General features: G+C 40.8%; 2 protein-coding genes across 2 annotated transcripts; one reads left to right on the top strand and one right to left on the bottom strand.

Moving 5' to 3' along the window:
* Positions 1-7,919: 7,919 nt before the first annotated feature.
* Positions 7,920-10,335, bottom strand: LOC115795052 (C-type lectin domain family 4 member G-like). Its single transcript, XM_030750818.1, has 7 exons — positions 10,263-10,335; positions 9,806-9,881; positions 9,309-9,421; positions 8,708-8,983; positions 8,455-8,618; positions 8,207-8,319; positions 7,920-8,046 (listed from the first exon to the last, which is right to left on the bottom strand). Exons 1-7 carry the CDS (start codon positions 10,327-10,329, stop codon positions 7,920-7,922), a joined length of 936 nt encoding a protein of 311 aa, XP_030606678.1. The 5' UTR covers positions 10,330-10,335.
* Positions 10,336-11,274: 939 nt separating this feature from the next.
* On the top strand, positions 11,275-19,501 carry nes (nestin). Its single transcript, XM_030749057.1, has 4 exons — positions 11,275-12,285; positions 13,323-13,447; positions 15,309-15,382; positions 16,033-19,501. The coding sequence occupies exons 1-4, from the start codon at positions 11,455-11,457 to the stop codon at positions 18,888-18,890; spliced, it is 3,888 nt and encodes a 1,295-aa protein (XP_030604917.1). The 5' UTR covers positions 11,275-11,454; the 3' UTR covers positions 18,891-19,501.
* Positions 19,502-23,105: the final 3,604 nt, after the last annotated feature.

The raw sequence follows: 23,105 nt of genomic DNA on the forward strand, positions 1-23,105 counted from the left end.
ACAAGAAAACTACAAGTACATGTCCACAGAGGAACACAGAGGTTATCTGAGTTGAAACACAAATTTTCCAGTACATGGTGTTTAGCTCAGTTGGTACTAAGGTGGGCCAAGAAGATATCCCTCATACCACTGCACTGCCACCACCAGCCTGAATCACTGATATAAGGCAGGATGGATCTTGCCGTGTATCAAAATGATTCACATTTTCATGTTGTTCATTCCAAATTCTGACTCTACCATCTCAATGTCTCAACAGAAAATGAGACTCAGGCAATGTTTACCCAATCTTGTCTAATTTATTTGAGCCTGTGCAAATTGGTGCCTCAGTTTCTTGCTCTTAGGTGACACAATCTATTAATTTTTCATTTACTGTAAAACTGAAAGCGCGGCATGGTGATTTGGTGGTTAGCACTGTTGCCTGACAGATACAGTGGTGTGAAAAAGTGTTTGCCCCCTGCCTCATTTCCTGTTTTTTTGCATGTTTGTCACACTTAAGTGTTTCGGAACATCAAACCAATTTAAACAATAGTCAAGGACAACACAAGTAAACACAAAATGCAAGTTGTAAATGAAGGTGTTTATTAGTAAAGGTGAAAAAAAATCCAAACCATCATGGCCCTGTGTGAAAAAGTGATTGCCCCCTAAACCTAATAACTGGTTGGGCCACCCTTAGCAGCAACAACTGCAACCAAGCATCTGCGATAACTTGCAATGAGGCTTTTACAGCGTTCTGGAGGAATTTTGGCCCACTCATCTTTGCAGAATTGTCCTAATTCAGTTACATTAGAGGGTTTTCGAGCATGAACGGCCTTTTTAAGGTCATACCACAACATCTCAGTAGGATTCAGGTCAGGACTTTGGCTAGGCCACTCCAAAGTCTTCATTTTGTTTTTCTTCAGCCATTCAGTGGTGGACTTGCTGGTGTGTTTAGGATCATTGTCCTGCTGCAGAACCCAAGTACGTTTAAGCTTGAGTACACGAATGGTCTGACATTCTCCCTCAGGATCTCTTGGTAGACAGCAGAATTCATAGTTCCATTTATCACAGCAAGTCTTCCAGGTCCTGACGCAGCAAAACAGCCCCAGACCATCACACTACCACCACCATATTTTACTGTTGGTATAATGTTCTTTTTCTGAAATGCAGTGTTCCTTTTACGCCAGATGTAATGGGACACACACCTTCCAAAGAGTTCCACTTTTGTCTCATCGGTCCACAGAATGTTGTCCCAAAAGTCTTGGGGATCATCAAGATGCGTTTTGGAAAAATTGAGACGAGCTTTAATGTTCTTTTTGCTCAGCAGTGGTTTTCTTCTTGGAACTCTGCCATGCAGGCCATTTTTGCTCAGTCTTTTTCTGATGGTGGAGGCATGAACGCTGACCTTAACTGAGGCCATTGAGGCCTGCAGTTCTTTGGACGTTGTTGTGGGGTCTTTTGTGACCTCTTGGATGAGTCGTCGCTGCGCCCTTGGGGTAATTTTGGGCGGCCGGCCACTCCTGGGAAGGTTCACCACTGTTCCATGGCTTCGCCATTTGTGGATAATGGCTCTCACTGTGGTTCGCTGGATTCCCAAAGCTTTGGAAATGGCTTTATAACCCTTTCCAGACTGATAGATCTCAATTACTTTCTTTCTCAATTGCTCCTGAATTTCTTTGGATCTCGGCATGATGTGTAGCTTTCAAGGATCTTCTGGTGGACCTTACTGTGTCAGGCAGCTCCTATTTAAGTGATGTCTTGATTGGGAACAGGTGTGGCAATAATCAGGCCTAGGTGTGGCTAGGGAAATTGAACTCAGGTGTGAAAAACCACAGTTATAGTATGTTTTAACAAGAGGGGCAATCACTTTTTCACACAGGGCCATGATGGTTTGGATTTTTTTTCACCTTTACTAATAAACACCTTCATTTACAACTTGCATTTTGTGTTTACTTGTGTTGTCCTTGACTATTGTTTAAATTGGTTTGATGTTCCGAAACACTTAAGTGTGACAAACATGCAAAAAAACAGGAAATGAGGCAGGGGGCAAACACTTTTTCACACCACTGTATATGGTCTGGGTTTGAATCCACCTTGGCTCGCTGTGTGGAGTTTGGATGTTCTTCCTGTGTTTGCGTGGGTTTTCTCCAGGTACTCTGGTTTCCTCCCACAGTCTAAAGACATGCAGTTACTGGGGTTTAGCTTAATTGGGGATCCTAAATTGTCCATAGGTGTGAATGTGAGTGTGAATGGTTGTCTGTCTCTCTGTGTTAGCACTGTGACAGGCTGGTGACCTGTAGTAAAAACAGTAAAATGAAAGCACATATTCTTAACCTGGTTTGGTGCCATTCCTGTTTTCGTGCTTTAATGAAATTGTGTTTCTGGTTAGGACGCTACATTTGCAGTATATGAGGTGCCATCCTTTCTACCATTAATGCTCTTAAATGTTACTCATGCACTAAAAGGCTGGATTTTATTCAGCGGAGGTTGTGTTGTGCCAGCAGTAATAAACAGCTCATGGATCTCAGATTATAAAGATGTGGGATCATTTCTGTTGTTTTGCCACTTTTGTATGATATATTGCTACGTTAAAAATGTTATCTGAATAACAACAAAATTAATTTAAAAAAAAACCCAAAAATTTGATTGTAGGGGGATTATACTCCCCAGCCTTCCCGGGAAGGTTTATGCCAGGGTGCTAGAAAGGACGGTTCATCTGTTAGTTGACCCTGTAATCCAGGAGGAACAATATTTGTCCTGGTCATAGACCAGCTCTTTATCCTCTCAAGTTATTCAAGTGTGAGTGGGAGTTTGCCCATCCAGTACCTGCGTTTTGTGAACTTGGAGAAGGCATTCGACTGCATCCCTCAGGGTATCCTGTTGGGGGTGTATGGCCCAGTGGTAGCACTGAGGACTTTTTTCCCATTTCCTATAGCCTATTTTCATGAGTCCAAACCATAACAACAGAGAAACCTTGGTCCCCAGAAAGCTGTTGCAATGCTCTGTAGCTTTAGCTCTATTGTGCATTTTCTCAATGTACAGACAAAAAGGTCAATAGAAAGACAGCAACGATGGCAGGTTAACTGTACATCAGTCATACTCAAAAATAAACGATTCTGATCAGAAGGTGAGCTAAGCTTTTCAAATACAGTGCATCAACTCAGGCCATTGATGTGGATCAGTGTCTGTATCTTTATGTGAATCGTTTCATACAATTTTGTTTCTTATCCTGATTCTTTCTTCAGTAATAGTAAACAGTAAAAAAGCAGGAGCTAATAAAATGTATATCAAAGTGCTTCCACAAAAGGTAAGCTTTCCCCTGATAATGCATGGTGAGGGTCTACAGAAAAACAAACAAACATCATGATTGGCTGGTATTAGTACTTCAGAAGCTGCTGATCTACTGGGATCACCAGAAGGAGGCTGTTGGATTCAGGAGCTGAGGAAAATAACAAGTCTGATGGACAATATATGCTGATATAAAAGAAGATGCAATTGATCTCACCCTGATTTGGGAATTGTTGTAATAAATTTTCTATGTGTTTCATTACCTTCTCTGCTGCATTAATTACAACAACCAAATCTGACAAATCCGGCACTTTGAATGTGCTATTTTGTTTTCTTTTCATCTCATGTTGTTGTTTCCATATTCACATGGATGCGGGTTAAATTTTTATTCTAATGCATTTTCTGTTCATATGGACAATGGCCCAGTTTATTTATTTTTATTGTTTTATGCCAGAAAGAAAGAATTTTGTTTGGTGTTAAAGAACTTTCCTACATTTCAAATAAATATTTCTGAAGCAAATGCTGCATCTGTTACATTTATTTTATTCATTTATAGACATTAATATGCAACAATGTTTAGGTGTGCCAGATTATCTCCTAGCATGTGTCTCATGTTAGCATGGGCCAGATCATTAGCCTTCTCCCCACATACATGCTGCGTATCTTGCTGGTTTGGTTTTGTGCTTTCTGGCCTAAACTCTACTTTTATGTATTTATACACATTTTGCATTTTTATTACATAATTACAACGCACAAAATTATTGTAGTTAACCAACTTGCCCAATATTATCTAGAGAAAAGACTGATATCAAAGAGAAATGCGAAGCCCAAAATATGAATCAAATTCCAGTAACAGTGGATCTGGTGTATTTCATAATGGGATTTGAGAGCATCTTTTCATTGACCCTGTGTAAGAGAAATACCAACGGCACACTTCCACCTCCAGCTTGTAATACAGGCTGATTTGTCCTAGTCATGACTTCTTATAGTAAAAGTAGTTATTTGTAATGAACTAAATATTTTGTTTAGTGTTGACAGAATTCAGTGTCTTAAATCTGTTTGATACATGATAGCTCTTTTTTTTTAAACATTTTTTTTCACCTTGCATTATCAGGGCAAAGTTTATGTGGAAGCACTTTTAGTTAGCGCAGCATCTTACTTGCACCTGCTTTTTGAAGTTCTTTTTTTTTTTACTGTTTATTACTGAAGAAAACACTGAAGAAACCAACACTGGATGGCACTGACAATTTTATATATATAGCACATTTCTTTGCATGCAAACTCAATGTGCGTAACACAAATGATTAAAACATAGAAACCTGTGTAGGTTTACAATGCCTTCAGGCAGTAAGCAATGATGACAAACTGTTGCCTCAGTTGTGCATTCAGAGAAGCTCTTCTGCATACTTTGGTTGTAACGAGAGTTTATTTGTGTTAGTTACAGTGGTGTGAAAAAGTGTTTGCCCCCTGCCTCATTTCCTGTTTTTTTGCATGTTTGTCACACTTAAGTGTTTCGGAACATCAAACCAATTTAAACAATAGTCAAGGACAACACAAGTAAACACAAAATGCAAGTTGTAAATGAAGGTGTTTATTAGTAAAGGTGAAAAAAAATCCAAACCATCATGGCCCTGTGTGAAAATGTGATTGCCCCCTAAACCTAATAACTGGTTGGGCCACCCTTAGCAGCAACAACTGCAACCAAGCATCTGCGATAACTTGCAATGAGGCTTTTACAGCGTTCTGGAGGAATTTTGGCCCACTCATCTTTGCAGAATTGTCCTAATTCAGTTACATTAGAGGGTTTTCGAGCATGAACGGCCTTTTTAAGGTCATACCACAACATCTCAATAGGATTCAGGTCAGGACTTTGGCTAGGCCACTCCAAAGTCTTCATTTTGTTTTTCTTCAGCCATTCAGTGGTGGACTTGCTGGTGTGTTTAGGATCATTGTCCTGCTGCAGAACCCAAGTACGTTTAAGCTTGAGTACACGAATGGTCTGACATTCTCCCTCAGGATCTCTTGGTAGACAGCAGAATTCATAGTTCCATTTATCACAGCAAGTCTTCCAGGTCCTGACGCAGCAAAACAGCCCCAGACCATCACACTACCACCACCATATTTTACTGTTGGTATAATGTTCTTTTTCTGAAATGCAGTGTTCCTTTTACGCCAGATGTAATGGGACACACACCTTCCAAAGAGTTCCACTTTTGTCTCATCGGTCCACAGAATGTTGTCCCAAAAGTCTTGGGGATCATCAAGATGCGTTTTGGAAAAATTGAGACGAGCTTTAATGTTCTTTTTGCTCAGCAGTGGTTTTCTTCTTGGAACTCTGCCATGCAGGCCATTTTTGCTCAGTCTTTTTCTGATGGTGGAGGCATGAACGCTGACCTTAACTGAGGCCATTGAGGCCTGCAGTTCTTTGGACGTTGTTGTGGGGTCTTTTGTGACCTCTTGGATGAGTCGTCGCTGCGCCCTTGGGGTAATTTTGGGCGGCCAGCCACTCCTGGGAAGGTTCACCACTGTTCCATGGCTTCGCCATTTGTGGATAATGGCTCTCACTGTGGTTCGCTGGATTCCCAAAGCTTTGGAAATGGCTTTATAACCCTTTCCAGACTGATAGATCTCAATTACTTTCTTTCTCAATTGCTCCTGAATTTCTTTGGATCTCGGCATGATGTGTAGCTTTCAAGGATCTTCTGGTGGACCTTACTGTGTCAGGCAGCTCCTATTTAAGTGATGTCTTGATTGGGAACAGGTGTGGCAATAATCAGGCCTAGGTGTGGCTAGGGAAATTGAACTCAGGTGTGAAAAACCACAGTTATAGTATGTTTTAACAAGAGGGGCAATCACTTTTTCACACAGGGCCATGATGGTTTGGATTTTTTTTCACCTTTACTAATAAACACCTTCATTTACAACTTGCATTTTGTGTTTACTTGTGTTGTCCTTGACTATTGTTTAAATTGGTTTGATGTTCCGAAACACTTAAGTGTGACAAACATGCAAAAAAACAGGAAATGAGGCAGGGAGCAAACACTTTTTCACACCACTGTACATTCGTATCAGCTCAGAGCAACCTGTTCATTCTCCCACAGAGACCTTCTGCTCACTGGATATTTTCTCTTTTTCTGACCATTCTCTGTAGAGATGATTGAGTGAGAACACCAGTACAACAAACAATCACATTCAAAGTCACTTAAATCACCTTTCTTCTTCATTGTGATGCCTTGTTTAAATTTCAGCAGGTCACCTCTTAAATGTGTTCACATGCCTAAATGTACTGAATTGCTTCCATGTGATTGGCTGATTAAATATTGGCAGTAACAAGAAGATGAACTGGTGTACCTAATAAAGTGAACATGTAATATGTAGATTGGACTGGAATAATTTTTAACTAAAATGCTAACCCTAAAAGAATCAATCTGAAAATAAACTGAATCTAAAAGCTACTTTCAGCTGCTCCCTTCTCACAAGAGGTCGCTGTTGGAGGTTGTGTATGTCAAAAAACAAATACCTAAAAGCATAATAGCAGACATCCACATCTTGCAAAGCAAATAAAAGGACTGCTTCATGTGCAGTAATAGAGTGTAGACATGTTGCTATTTCTCTTAATTTTTTTCTGATATAATCTCAGTCGTAAGTAATCCTTTTTGTGATCTTAATTTTTTGATTTATAGTAGTAATCATTGTGTATTAGAGAGGAAAAAAAAAAAGAAGTTTTGAATGAGTGTGAAGCGGCTGGCATGAGAATCAGCACCTCTAAGTCTGAGGCCATGGTCCTCAGCCGGAAAAGGGTGGAGTGCCATCTCCGGCTCAGGAACGAGTTCTTGCCTCAAGTGGAGGAGTTTAAGTATCTCGGGGTCTTGTTCACGAGTGATGGGAGAAGGGAACGGGAGATCGACAGGCGGATCGGGGCTGCTTCTGCAGTGATGCGGACGCTGCACCGGTCCGTCGTGGTGAAGAGGGAGCTTAGCGTAAAAGCGAAGCTCTCGATTTACCGGTCGATCTACGTTCCTACCCTCACCTATGGTCACGAGATTTGGGTAGTGACCGAAAGAATAAGATCGCGAATACAAGCGGCAGAAATGAGTTTCCTTCGAAGGGTGGCTGGCCTTTCCCTTAGAGATAAGGTGAGGAGTGCGGCCATCCGGGAGGGGCTCAGAGTAGAGCCGCTGCTCCTCCACATCGAAAGGAGCCAGTTGAGGTGGCTTGGGCATCTGATTAGGATGCCTCCTGGCCGCCTCCTGGGTGAGGTGTTCCGGGCATGTCCCACCGGGAAGAGGCCCCGTGGTAGACCCAGGACACGCTGGAGAGATTATGTATCTCGGCTGGCCTGGGAACGCCTTGGGGTCCCTCCGGATGAGCTGGAGGAGGTGGCTGGGGAGAGGGAAGCCTGGGCTTCTCTGCTTAGGCTTCTGCCCCCGCGACCCGGCCCCGGATAAGCGGAAGAAAAAAAATGGATGGAAGTTTTGATATACTTGTATCTGGTTTTCTATGAAGTATCTCTGTACATAACCCATTGTTTTAAAGCATGCAAAACTGTTTAGAAGCAGGATAGGGACAGAAATGAGGGGGAGACATAAGTGTGCAGCTGCTACTGCACCTTCTGTGTGCACCTTCAGTAGTCTTCTGAAGTTTTACTGCAGTATTCAAACAGATACAGCATTCTTTTTGCAGATCCATCGGTTCTTCTCACCACAGCTCACTGATTCAAATCCTTGGTTTTGGACAGAAATTGCACAGAGACCATCAGAAGGAGGCTGTTGGATCCAGGAGCTGAGGAAAATAGCAAGTCTGATGAAGGCTGATAGATATTGATATAAAATAAGATACACAGTCCAAAATTTGGACACAGCGTATCCCAATTTTAGTGTAATTGAATGCACACTTATTTGGAAAACATTTTGAATTTTTATTGATTCAAAGTGTCTCTTACTCATCAGTCAGATCACTTCCATCCACCCACTTCCATTTCCCACCTTCAGCTCTCAGACCAATCCAGTATCCTTTGTTTCTTGAACTCTCCCAGCTGTTGTCAATGACATTTTTCTGAGGACAGAAAGTTATTAGAGATATTTAAATAGTATGCTTAAGGCACTGTGACACCAATTGTGTTTATAGCTAAATAATTTACATTTGTGTTTCATAAGTCTGTAATAAAGATTCCCACAGTTTTCTCATCACCTTTTCTGCTGCATCAATTACAACAACCAAATCTGAAATCTTTCCTCTGCAGTTTTCTCGAGCTTCTTCCCAGGTTTTCTGCTCAGGAGTTTTCGCATCATTAATTGCATAGCAGCTGGACTGGAAGGCCAACCAGCCCTTCTGACAAGGCTGACACTGTCTGTCTGCAAGGATAGAGATCAATTAATAAACAGCATCAGTGCATATTTATGTTAAATTATGTATTTTTGTAGCTAATGGATTTGAAACATACTGTAATTTTCTTTGGGACAGTAGGCATCAATGCTCCACTGAGCTCGACTAACATTGAGCTCATTCCATGATGTCTTCATGTGGTGTATTTGCTCTGTTCGGTTTTTCTTCTCTGCCTCCAACTCCTCATTTTTCTGTGTAAGGTTCGTTTTTTCTGCAGTCAGGTTTATCACATGTTTTTCTAGGACAGTGGAGGCTTGTGTCAGGTTGTGAATCTGGAGTCTTAGCTCGGTTTGGTTCCTCTTCAAGGCTTCATTGTCAGAGATGAGTTTGTTGTTGAGGTTTGTCAGGTTACAGTGGAGAGAAGTCAGAGCTGCAAAATGAAAATTAGCTTCTTAATGAATGGCACAAATGCAGTTTTCTCCATTTTGTTTTTGTAATTCTACCACTGTTCAATACATTTTCTTTTTGCTCTAATTCAGCTTTCCCAAACTTTTGGGAGTTGAGTAACATATGTTCGTTTCAAATTGCTTTTCTAACTAGAAGATTTACCAAATGAGAAAGAGAAAATAGCATCAATGTGACTGATATAATTACTCAAATGTGCTGTTATTTTAGATCTGTCTCATGTCTAAGTTGAGTTCATGCATGGACTTTTTCATACTTACAGTAAACACTGGCTGCTATGATGCCCACCACCAAAATAAGACTAAGTGTGCCCAAACAGCAGGCCAGAAGCTGATAGTGGGGACATCTGCTGTCTGAATTCTTGTCAGGTGAGATTTCAGCTGAGGCGAAACAACACATAGAAATATGTCACGTTAGTTAATTGTTGAAGTTAATTGATTATTCAAAGTTGCAGTTTTTTTAATCTAACATTTTCTTTTTGTCTCAATGTCTCAAGAGATGGCCTTTTAAACAGCAGTAACTAAAAACAAGGAAGGACTTCAATGACTGTCCAAGACTGCTGAAGCCTCATATCAGCTTTGAAATGTATATTACCCAATATAATTTATGCTGTTCCCTATTTGTTGCAATAAAAATCTTTTAGGGAGTATTTTCCTATTAACCATTATGAACATGAGTAATAATACCATGCAAAAACTTCCGTTATTCACACAAGGAATTCAAATAGTTGTAGTTTTTTAACGACTCACCTTTTGCATCAGAAGGTTGTTCTGTTGCTCTGTTTTGCACCTTCACTTCATCATACACGGTTTCCTCCCACTTTTTAACTGAAAGGTTTAAAAATGAATCTGTAATCACAAGTTATCCAACAACAGTGGTTTCTAATGCTTATTTCATTACTTGGAATTAACTATTCTTTGCTGATTGTTAACATAAAGCAGTATCTGAAATCCATGAGGTCTCATTCAGTGTTTTTTTCTTTTTTCAGAACACTTATAAACCTCTTCTAAGAAGAATAAATGAGAAATGTTGCCTTAAAAACTATAAAAATAAATTTCATTGCATTTGCCTTTTTCGGTCACATTGTAATTTGCAGGTTGCTTGAATGGGAAGTGAAAACACCAGAGCACATTTTTAAATCCATTATGCTGACAACACTACAAAAACTGTCTGAGTTTAAGAATCTGCATTTGAAAGGCTTGACTTACCTTCTGATCCAGGTTGTTTGTTAGATTTGAATACCACTGACGCATAGTTAACCTCCTCCTCTACCATCTTTAAAGTCTCTCAGTTGAACCTTTTGTGATCTGTAAGCAGAGACAGACTGGTGGATTAAAACCACAGAGCATTAGAATAAGAGATGTTGTCAAGACTGTTTCTAATATGAACTTCTGCTTTGGGGTGGGCCTAAAGGCTTTATGAGTGCTTACACACACATTTGAACTTTGTCTTGTTGAGAATTTTTACTGCACATATTCTCTGTATGTACCTTTTATGGCTTTTTTTTTTTTTTTAAGGACAGCTCACAACTAAAGAGATTCTTTTTTCAACAAGTAAGAATAAAAGGGAAGAAAATGTATCCTCAATGTCAGGTTGCTGTCTCTTTTTATACCTAAGCAACAGAAAGTAATGTGATGAGTGTGCTTGGGCATTTGGTGCTAATAAGCTTATAGATTTCAGAAGAACTATTATATTCACTAATATATACAGCTAAATGCAAAACATACTGAACTTCCTGAAAGCACAACTGTGCCCATGTTATTATTAATTAATTACTTTGCCAAATATCACTGTGAATTTATTCCAGTAAAAAACTTGCCCAAACTCAAAAAGTATTGACCTTGAGGTCTTCTAAGTGAAACTTTAAAATCTGAATAAAGAGAGAGAGAGGAGCTACATATGCAGGGACACTCCATGGCTGGGATCAAATGGCAGGATCTTTCATTCAAAATGGGCCAGTGGTGAAAGGGTTAATTTTGTAAATTGAATCACTGCCTGTGCCCTTTCCCATCTACAGTATATCCACCCCTCCTACTCCAACCCTCCATCTCATTTCTCTGCTTTCCTTCATCCTACTTGGTTTCTCCATCCTTCTTCCTCTCCTCTCCCCTCCCTTTCCAGCCTTGAGTCTCCTCCCTCTCCACCCCCCCCCTCCCCTTTTGTCCGTGTGCCCAGCCCCTTCATTAAGCCTAGTATGAAAGGAAAGCCTCTTGCAGGCAGTCACATTTCCAGAGCCTCCCAGGAGCCTCACACGAGCCTCACACACACACACACACACACACAGAGCGACCACATACGCTGGCTCAGGCCTGGACACAGATACAGTTGGCTGCCAATTCCTAATCAGTGCACCGTTGTGTGAGGCCTCAGTTTGCCATATCGCTTCTTTTTAACATTGACATGGAGCTCCACAGTTTGCATAGAATCTTCCACCCCAACCACCTGGGTGAGGAAAAGCAACAGATGCTGAACCTAAATCGACGTCTCGAGACCTACCTGAACCGAGTTAAACTCCTAGAGGAGGAAAACGCTCTGCTTGCAAAGGAGATCCAAGTTATAAGACACAATAATCAAGGAGCTCTGACACACAAGAAAGGCCTGGAGGAAGAGCTGCGGCAGGCAAGACTGGAGGTGGATGCAGTCTGGAGAGACAGGGTCCTCACAGAGGTGGAAGTTGGCAAGTTGACTGAGGAGCTTCAAGCCCTGGACCTGCAGAGACAGAGGGAGGCTGAAGCCCAAGTGAAGGCCAGGACAAAGCTGGAGCAAAGCAGGAGGGAGTTGGAAGAGGAACAGAGGGCACAGATCTGGCTGAGAGAGAAGGTCAACCAGCTGGAGTATGAGATGAGACTCCTGATCCAAACGCATGAGGAGGATGTAGCCCACCTGGAAGCCAAACTGACCAATTCTAGAGCCACATTATCGCATGCATTTGCTCAAAAGGGCAACCAGACACCAAATCTCCTTCAGCTGGGACATGAATATTCCCAGAGTGCCACCAGAGCATGGCAGGAGGCAGCAGAAGCCTATCAGGGTCAATTGGCTCGGCTAGAGGAGTCACTTAACCAGGCCAGGAGCCGTTTGACCCAAGTGGGCCAAGAGAAACGTGAGAGCCAGCTGAAGCTCCAAACTCTGGAGAAGGAGATCGTTTCAGCTCAGGAAATCAGGCAGCACCTGGAGAAGACTGTTGCCCAGCAGACATGCAAACATAGCCAGGAGATCCAGCAGCTCCAGGTGAGTGAAATTATTCACACATGCTGAGATGCAACAGTTATTATTCATTGGACCTGATAAAGGTTTTCATCTAATGTCAGCCCTTTGTAAACTGTGTTTTTCATCAAGAGTGTTTTATTGAACATGATATGCTGCTCCACCTCAGCTGAATCTCAAAGGGCTTTTACTGCCACTGCCAACAACTTTCCAATTAATGTATTACCTTTTTGAAGCTGTGAAAATTATTCAGCATATTGACATTTTAGGCAACTTCTGAGCTGTTGGGAAAGAATCCCCCACAAAATTGTCAGCTGCTGCTCATGAAATGTGCAATAAGTCATGGTGGTTGATCTCTTTGCTGTAGCTTAACACCGCAAAAATAGACACAGTCTAAAATAACAAATACACAAACCACAGGGGAATGTGAACACTTGATAATCAGCAGACTGACAAAATGGAGTCTGCGCATATCTACTGTTGCATGTCACTACATTTGACTGGTCAAGTCCCAAGAGATCAAATACTTAATCAAAATAATGTGCATACTATTTACATTTTATTTAGATATATATTTCCCTTGAAATACTCAAGGCCTTCAGTAAAATATGCAAGATGCTCCACTAAAGGCTTTATGAGCCCCCCCCCCCAAGGGAATTTGCTCCCTTGACATGAACATTTTATATGCTGATGGAATGAACACATTTGGGTATGAAAGCAACTGGGGCTACATATTTATGGGTTGGAGTTAATGGGATTAGTTCTGGGTCACAGTTAGGTCTGAGGGGTGAAGCACCCACCCTAAGTACTTTTTATGACATTGCTGCTTTTTCTCCCAGTGTGGTCCCCGACTAGCAGAGGTTATATTGTTTGTAACAGTGTGTGGGTCTAATAGCACACTAGTGTGTAGCACAGCAGTCTTAACAAGCCACCATACAGTATATGACAAGCACAAGAACAAAGAAGGTTTATTCTTACTTAATATAGTACAACATAGGATTTTTTTTTCAATGCCTTTTTTTAACTTCTTCCTTTTCCTCTTCTGCTTCCTGTTTTGGCAGGAGCACTTAGAGGCCTTAGAGGTGGAGAAACAGGAGCTTGGCCACCAGATTGATCACATCGTCATGGAGAACCGAGGCCTGCTGCAGCTGAAGATGTCTCTGGGTCTCGAAGTAGCAACATACAGGTACACTGAGCTGCCAGGTGCACTGTCATTTTTAAAGCACCCTTAATAATTATTTTTCTACCTGACTGTGCAAGACTGGGGGGATGGAGCCTCTCCCAGCCTGCGTTGGGTGCCCATTATAGGAGTGAGATCTGTTAAAATACCAAAAAACAATAAGAAGTAGAAGGCAAAATATGTTGTAACTTGGAAATTAATTGTTTAATTTTTTTTTTCATGAGTTAATAACGTGTGAAAAGTGACTTTGCACATGTAGTATTATTTCAAAGTGAAACATTCATTTTGCTGTTACTTCACAGTGTTGCAGTATATAGTTTCTGTTGCCTTTAAGGTGTCAGTGCTTCACGGTGCAATGTAAATGCATTAAAACATCACTGGGAAGCATACACTGAGAAACTGGGCTGCTTGATATCAGACAGGTGGGGTGAACGTCACATTTGCAGTTGATTCCAACTCGGTTAGAGGCAAATTCAGCTTCACAAGTTTTTGACACGTGCTCAAAGCCATCTCATTTTGGGATCTGACTAAAAATCATGAGATTTCCCAAATCAGTTTTCAGAAAGAGTCTGTAAATAAGTTATTAATGCACATGACAGTCAGTGTTTCTGCTTTTCTGCAACACTTTAAGGATCAATCAAACTAACAGGGAGAAATTATTTAAAGATTTACTTGGACAATTCCATTTGTTTCATAACTTTAAACAAAATAATGCTTTTATATATTAAACTGGTACAGTGTAATCTCTCATTAGAGATAACATTATAAGGTTAGTTTATTTATTTTGATAATTATAAAATATTTGCTGGCCTCACAAGAGAAACAAAGCAGCAAATGTTTAGATATTATTTATCTAGATATTTGAAAACAAGACCCTAAGTTTAGCAACTTACTATGGGTTGATTTAGCCCTTTTCTTACATTTAACAGACTAAATCAATCAATAAATCTCAATCACCAGATTGATTAATAATTAAAATCTGCTTTAGTTGTACCCCTCCAACTGCACTGCAAGAGTTTTTGAACTGCAAACAGAGTGAAAGTCCACATGCGTCCAGCTGAGTTATCACCATGACTATGTAAACTGTGATTTGCATGATTAATTTAACCCATTCAAAAGCAGGGTATACGGAGACTCTTCCAATAATGACAGAGACTGACAAAGAAAAAAGGTACCCATGGGAGCAGCCTGTCTGGAAGGTCCTTTCATTGAAGCAGCAGCCTCTGTTGCTTTGGACAGAGTAACTTATCCATTATGAGGCTCTATAGCCCACGTCCCCACCCCACCCTCAAAATATTGACCCTCACCCTTTAGCGAGAAGCTAAGAATTTCTGAGCTATGGGAGTCTAGAATAACAGCGCCGTGGAGCAGATGGAGGGAGGGCATCACTAGAGGACAAATTTCAGTGTCATTTACTACATGTACAATTATGAATTCCCACAAAAAGAGGAAGAATTTTTTTTTTGTAATGGAGCTAATTACTTGAATATGTGTTGGAATGAAAACTACAGTCATCCACCCTTGTGAATGGAAACAGTTGTATTAGTGCTGCATGGGCTGCTTGTAATATCTGCTGTCATTATGTGTGTGTCCATGAGCGTCCCCTCTGTTTTTGTGTATGTGTGTGTGAGGAGGTTTGTGCGCTGCAGATGGCTCCTCAATGGCGCTGCCTTTCCTTCATTTCCATAACAACAGACCTCAGTCTTTTCTTTCTGCTCAAGAGCATCTAGAGTCTCCCACTGGTCCCCTTCCCACCCACAGCTCCATGTGTTGCATCATGTTTGCATTCACTTCTTTACGGCTCCTTCAAAATCTCATTGTGCAACTTCAGGATGTAATCTCCCTCTTGCTGTCTGTCTCTCCACAGAGCTTTGCTGGATAGTGAAAGCCTGAAGGGAGATGTGTCTTTGTTAAATCAGCCAAGAAGCATTTCCATCACAGGTAATTAAAGTAAACTATACTAACACATCAGCACCATTGCCACTGAATTTACAGCTGCCTTGTTTAGAACATGTCATATTAATCCTCTTTTTTTATGCCCACTCACCTTACTTCTCTAAAACTCAACCTTTCTAAAGGTAAAACTTCAATTATTGTAAGTAAAGTCTCCTCAGAGAGGGAGCCATGTTTGATTCAGTCAGTAATCGCATTAGTCTTATTAGAGACTTGTGGTGGTGCGGGGGGGTTGACTGAAGGGGCTGAGGTAGGCACTTTGGGTCTTGTAATGCAAGCCACCTATGACAGTCCCCAAAGGTTATTGAGCCATATGGCTTTGCTTTCCAGTAACTTAGACAGCAGTGAAAGGAAATCACGATCAATATCTCCCCATTAGTGTCCAAATCCCATTGAGAACATACATTTTAATACTGCTTTTGTGAGGCAGGTTCTCCTCAGAAAACCCCCACACACTGACCAGCATTGTGTGGGATTATCAAATATCTTACAGATATAGAATACTTGTCAAGGTATCAAAAAGGATATGGTTAGCCACATCTGAACTACATGTGTTTGAGTGGCTGTTGTACAAGTCATTATTATTACAGTAGCTCGGGTCATTGTGTATTCATGAGCTGTTCTCTTGTCTTCCACAGACACAGTTTTCAGTCCTCGTGGGGTTAAAAAGAATTACCAGACGCAGCTGTCTGCTAGCCGCAAGACCACTTCCCTCTCATCTGTTCGCAGCATTCCAGAACCAACAGTGATGTCTGCAAGTCCACCTTTAAATAGAAATCCTGTAACCTCATATGAAATGCAGAAGATTTCGGGGAAATCTGCTGATACTGATGCAACAAAGGCAGCAACATGGGAAACTCCTTATCCAAAAATACTGCACGATGGAGCTGTTGAAAATTTCAGACCGCAAGAGGTTTCTGAAAAAGTAACGTATGCCGAGCCTTTGTCGCCTCCTAATGAGCCAGAAGCTATTGCTAAAACACCATCAGGGGAAGATGAAGAGGACTGGAACAATGGTGATGTTGAATGCTCTGATGAAAGACCAGTTGTTGAGTCAGTTGTCAGTTGCCAGCCTGAATCTGCCCTCAGCACTGGGCAGTCATTCAATGATGAAGACGGCAATAACCAGTTTGCAACACCCAGCCATACTCTAGACCATGCAAATGTGACAGGTGCGCCCTGCAGTTTGCCTGGTGAATCTGTTGAGGATGTGGCTTTGGAAGAGGATGCTGGAAAAGAAGAAATGCAGCAGCCACCAGCTCCACTTGATGCATGGGTAATGGAAGAGTGTATAAACAAAGACATAGATCATTTTCAAGAGGAGTCTTCAGAGTCTGAAACTGAGGCAGTGCTCGAACCAACATCTGAATCCAGGCCCAGCAGCCCAGAATCTGAATGTGAGCCTGCAGAAAGTGTTTTTAACCAAATGGTCAATGAAAATTTAGATGAAAATCCTTCAAATGATGGTGATCCAACTGATATAAAACAAGAAAAAAGTAGTTCTATGGTAGGAATAAATCAAATGGATGTCGAGGACAAACTGTACCCTGATGGAGAAGAGATGGACACGTGGGATAGTGTAATAGAAAGGAAGATTGATGTGAAGAGAGATGATGGCATTACAAATGATGGAAGAAAAGGACAACATGCTGAACCAGAGGAAGACATATCAGCAAGAGAAGCAGTAAATGAGCAGAGAGGAGGGATTAGGAAAGATTTTGCTACAGTTGAACAGCAAGACAACATTGTGACTTCTTCCCTGGTAGACACACAGGCAGATAACAAAGAGCACGTGGCATTAGAGCAAGAGCTTGCTCTGCCTCCTAACAATGAAGAAGAAGATGATAAAGAAGACTCTCAAAATGTCTCTATGTCTTGGAGGACTGAGTTAGAGGGTGACAGTTACGCTCAGGATAACACTCTGGCTGACACTCGTCCTCTGATCCGATACAAAAGTGATGAGACTGATGCCAACACTCAGGTGTCGCACATGGATGAGAGTGAGTCCAGCGAGGGTGAGCAGGAAAAAAAGACTGGAGAGACAGGAACTGGAACTTGGAGTGAAAGTAAGTCAAAGAAGTTTGGAACCATGGAAGATCTGTGTGAAGAAGTTGAAGGAGAAACAATGGATGATGAATATAATCTGGGTTACACTCACATCAAAGATGGAGATATTGATGATACAACTGTCAATGAGAATGCTACACAGGTGAATGATAAAGAAAGTGCAAAAGAAATGATAGGAGATAGCAGTGAGGGGCATTCAGATGAAGAAACTGAAGAACTAATGGAAGACACGGTATGCACAAACGCAGACCACGATGAGGAGTTGGAGACAGATAAACTTGTGGAACAGGAATTAGAAAATCTGTGCACAGACAGCTACAATGCTCACTTTGCACAGCAGCAAGTTAGTGAGCAGCTACTACACCCGAATGACAAGACTGTCCAGGAAATGACAGAGGAAGAAGAGAACATATCTGCCTGTGAGCCTGGACTGACGGTGAATCACGAACTTGCAACTTCCACTACAATTATAAATCAAACATCTGAAAACTTAAGTTTCAGGGAGTCATCAGTTGTGATGCCTCAAATAGACACTGTGGCTATAGAGGAAATCCAATGTGAAGCTCAAGAAACTAAAGATACCCCAGAGAAAAGAGAGGAAGAAAATGAGCCCAGTGTGTCCATGGTGGCGCGTGCTGATGTCACAGAAGATCAATCTGGATTTAATGACTTCATGAACAGACTTGAGACAGAAGAAAGCAACGATTCAGAGGATTCAAACTCTGTGTTATTGGTGACAGCAGATGAAATGAAAAATGTGGAGGATATGACAGCCCCCACTGAGGAAAAAGAGGCTTCACCTCTGGAAGCTACCAGTCACCCTCAAGAACACCTAGATGAGAATGTTGAAGAGTGTCAAGAGCTTCCTGAAGCTGAATGGGAAGTCCTAGAAAACCCAAGAGAAGATTTTAAAATCAGAGCTCAGATTGAACATGATGAAAAAAGTGAGAAAGTGCCAGAAAGCACTAATGAGGGGTCTATTACACATCAGGAGGAGTCCCTTGAGATTCCTCCTGAAAGGACACCTGACGAAAATGCTTTTTTTAAGGTGAAGGATGCAACAAACAACGGACTTAATGATTTCTTTTCCTCTGGAGTAAAGAATGACTTCTGGGTGTCCTCCTTGGAGAGCGGTGCCACCTGTGAACCAGATGATGCCTGCAATGAAAATGATGAGCAAATTAATGAGAATCTGGGATTTGCTGACAACCTAGTTTGGAAGATTACAGAAAACCAGAACGTGTTTAATGGAAAGTCCAAGGTGGATACTGACTCATCGAAAACGTTGACCTTGAAGAATGAGCAGGAACAAATGCATAGAGAAGTAAAGGAGGTGTTGAGTAGAAATGCTAGTGAGGGGGAGTTGGTACATTCTGAGGAGTCTGAAGTTGAGGCTGAATTGTGGTCATCTGGGGAGGAACCAGCATAAAAATTCATGGCGTTTTAGGTGTAATGTAGTGTTAGTCAAAAGTGTGTTTTCTGCAAAACCAAAGTTGTGCCTTGGTGCGCTCCTCAGTGACGCTAACCACCAATGTGCCAATTCTCTCCACAAATGTACTGAGCATGCCCTTTTTCAAGTTTTCCTCATTCCTAGTTGTTTAAAGGTTTCAGTCTTTCATGTGCATGTTATGGAAGAAGATTAGGAGTTTCTGCATGAGGGAGCTGCATGAAGACAGAACAAAGAATGTCATTTGAAAGTCAAAGCATTTATTGATTGCTGGTTAATCTGATTTTACTGACTAATGGGAATCAATAATAGCAGAAGGGTAGGATTACTTGTAGAGCTACTGTTTTAAAAGCACGGCAGACAGCTAGTGTTTCTGCTGGTGATTTATTTCATTTCACTAGACAACAGTTGACTTGTTGCATGTTTTACACATATAGAATGAATGAATGGTGGTAAAATCAGTTTAGATAAGCAGATAGTTGTTTTTTATTTGGCTGATCTGTAAGAAATAAAGGTTTAAAGGATTTTTTTCCCCCAGCCATGAAAATGTTTAATACACTGCGGTACATTTACAGTTCAAAATAAACTGTAGCTTCAAGACATACTCAGTGTCTTTGTCTTTTTATATTTATTTGCATGCACAGTGCACCTTATCCATGCATTTAATTCCTAATAAAAACTGTATTTTCATAGGTGCAAATATATTGTTATTTCCTGCTTATCTCTAGTATAGTTCAGTGATAGCTGCTCAACTTAATGGTTGAGTTTTTAAAATAGTATTAACAGCTTATCAGCCTTTCTCATGCAAATCAGCAAGTGCCTGAAATGGTTAATTTTTACAGATTTTTACAAGACCTTAAATGTCATAATGCTGCTTTAGAACAATAACAAAAAATTTCCTTCCAATAATTTGTTAGAGATAATTTAAAAACATTTTTTAATTCCAAAATAGGAACACTGTTAAAATGTTTTTTGCTTGTTACACAGCAGGTTAGCTGAATATCTAACTAACTATCCAACATAAGAAATTAAGTTTCTAATAACAAATGAATAACTAAGAAGTGCTTACTTGGGTTTAAAGGGACACATTCTTTTAAAAGAAAACCTGTTTCATCGATAACAAAACTTTTTTTTGTTGTTGAGATAACTACCTAGAAAATTAAACAACTGACCCACACGATCTCAGTACCTTTCCTGACTAATACTGGAGGCAGACTGTGCAGCTGAAAAAAAAATATGAATGTCTTTTTAAAAATATCTTTGTTTTTGAAAAAGGATTTGGTTAGTGATTGAGACGTGCCTCTCCAAAGCTCTGAACTTTTCTTTTAGAGTACAGTTGTATTCTTGAGAGAGGGTCAAGAATACCAGCTGCTTGCTGCCTTCCAGCAACATCCATCTCCATTTCCTTTGGGGTTCGCACTGAAGAAGAGAATAAACCTTGTATGTGCCTGGATTTGGCAACAGCCCAGTTTTTGCTGACCTCGAAAGCAGGCGAGACAACAAAGCAGCACCAAGGTCCTCTGCAAGCATGCAGCCATCCCATGAGGCAGCCAGGGGAAAAGTACGAAAGAGAACAATGTATGACCTCATCTCTTCTCCTTCACAACCCCGCCCCCACTCCCCCTACCCCCCCTCACATCTTTCATTAGCCAGTTTACCGAACAATGATGGCTATTTTAGTTGCTGCTTGCCTCCTCACTGCCCAAATCTGCCCAATGGGAGATTCAGTCGGGAAGGAAACCGCAGACGGTTGTATTCAGGATGACAAAGCTGAAGTGCTGGAATGGCATTACGGCAGCTGTTTGGCATGCTCCTATTATCCACCCATCCACAGCTGTTCTACCCAAGACAGTCTTCATTCAATCACTAACTAAAACAAAAATAAGTGTATTAATTTCTTGAGAGGAGAATGGCAATAAAATGCAAATCAAGACATTTACTAAAAGCAGTTGATTTGGACTTGTGTCCCATCTGTGCAACAAAAAGATCTTCAAAATGACAATAGTTAGATTTAAGATGATTTTACTGTGCTGTTTATATAGTAGCTGGTGAAGAAAAAGCTACTCAGATACTATGTAGTTGTTGCGATTTGATATGGCTTCATTTAAAACAATGTATTCCTAAAATATGCAAGTGTTTGTGTAGTTAATGTAAGCATGGCTCATCTCTCAGACTTGAAGATATTTGGCGCAAATCAGTGGCTTCCACTAATTCATCTTCATGGTTGGATTTGTCTTTTGATGGCAGCATGAATCATTGTATTTTTTGGCAGCTCAACATAGGAAAACCTTGTTGCTGGGGGTTAAACATACTGTCAACAACAAGTGTATACTCCGTTCCAGGTTTTGACTAACAAGTCCCCAGTCACCACAAACTGGGCATAGCTGCTAATGAAGTATTGTTGCATTTGAGGTAACTCATGAGCACAACTAGAACATGTTTTGATACATTGCAAACCATAAGAAACACATGAATGGACTTTTTCATGTTTGATTGTCGAACTCATTTTTGAGCCAGTTCTGGTGGGTTTAATTGCTGCTATGTTCCAATTTCTCACAAACTGCAACACAAGCGCTTTCTCAGGTCTTCTGCCATCATTTTACGCTCCCAAAGGCAACAACCTTAAAAGAAAACACAAAATTTGAGTGAAATTCTTTGTTACCTTCAACACTAGTAACAAAGGGTCCAGCTGTGACCAGCTATTGATTATTGATCACTGTTTAACATGGGGGAGGTTTGTTTGTACAAATTCATTATGAGATCTTTTTGTGGTAGTAGTTGCACACATGTGCTCCAGTTGTCATCTGCTAATCATCATCCATCTCTATTGATTTACTGCTGATGTCACTGGTATGAATAATGTAGGAGGAAGAGGTTTCTCCCACTTTAGACCATCGTTACATCATGAAAGACATGATGCACATATGAGCCTTATAGCTAAAGTAACAGATGGTGTCATTCTGCCAGACATACATTTATACTCACCTATGTCCAAAATGGAAGAATGATAGTGTGCAGTGTATTAATCTATTTAGTGTCAAGGACGTCACCAATAATATTAGAATTCATCCTCTCTGGACTGTGTATATGCACATTAGAAAATCACATAAGTCATCATAATTTCCCATAAATCTTTTCAGCAGCTTTGATGTATCAGTGAAATCACCTAAATGAAAAGGTTTCATTCTTCCCCTCCTTAGTCTTGCCTAAATACAAGTGTCTAACTCTGTGTGTACAGGGCTTAAAGACTCTTGAGTGTATTATACTATCAAATCCTGCCTATCAAATCATCAGTCACAAGGCTGTGTTAAAATAGAACAGAAGTTGCACCGCACTGTGCAATCTGCTAATGACAGCTGCAAGTTGCTTTAGTAATCCAGGATGAGTGAGACTGCAGGAATAACACAGGAATAAAAACTCTAATCCTCCATCAGAATAATATTAGCAAAAGTTGTGACCTGTACATTTGAGTTCATCCTCAACTAGTTTGTAGCAAAAGCTATTGTAGCCTCAGCACAACAGCAGATTCAAACACTGTCTCACTTTTTAATGAAATCATATTAACTAACTTAAATAAAAATATCATTGTAACTGAGTTTCAGGGTGTGTGAGAAAGGGTTCAGTTCCTCTGTTGGTGTGGGTTTGTCTGTGTGTTTCTGCCAGATGCCCACACAGTGATTAAATTAGTGCACAGAAATGAAGTTAGATGTTTTGCTGCCAGACAGTCTACCCCCATAAACACAGAGAACATATAGGAAGGCAAAGAAGGAGGAAGATGAGTCATAGCTCCTTCATTTCTTGTTTTCTGGCCATCTACAAACTGCAGCAAGGACATATATAACCTATTAAAAAGCCACATGCATATCTAAAAAAATGCCACTTTCCCACAAATTCATCTCACAGAGAAAATAGACTAATGAACTGTAGAAAGATAGGATCACACTCAGAAAATGGCTGCCTTCATGACTCAGCAGCAGGAAATGGGGTGACCTGTCTGCCAGATAATGCCTGGACTGTCCAATTTGACTTTTGACTGATCTGTCTGTGTGTGTGTGTGTGTGTGTGTGTGTGTGTGTGTGTGTGGTAAATTCCAGCTATCATCGGGAGAGGGAGAGAGGCAGGGTGCACCCTTGCAGGTTTCCAGCCTGTCGCAGGGCTAACACAGACAGACAACCATTTAGAATCACCAGCTAACCT

This window comes from Archocentrus centrarchus, chromosome 16 (assembly GCF_007364275.1).
Source record: "Archocentrus centrarchus isolate MPI-CPG fArcCen1 chromosome 16, fArcCen1, whole genome shotgun sequence".
Classification (NCBI taxonomy): Eukaryota; Metazoa; Chordata; class Actinopteri; order Cichliformes; family Cichlidae; genus Archocentrus; species Archocentrus centrarchus.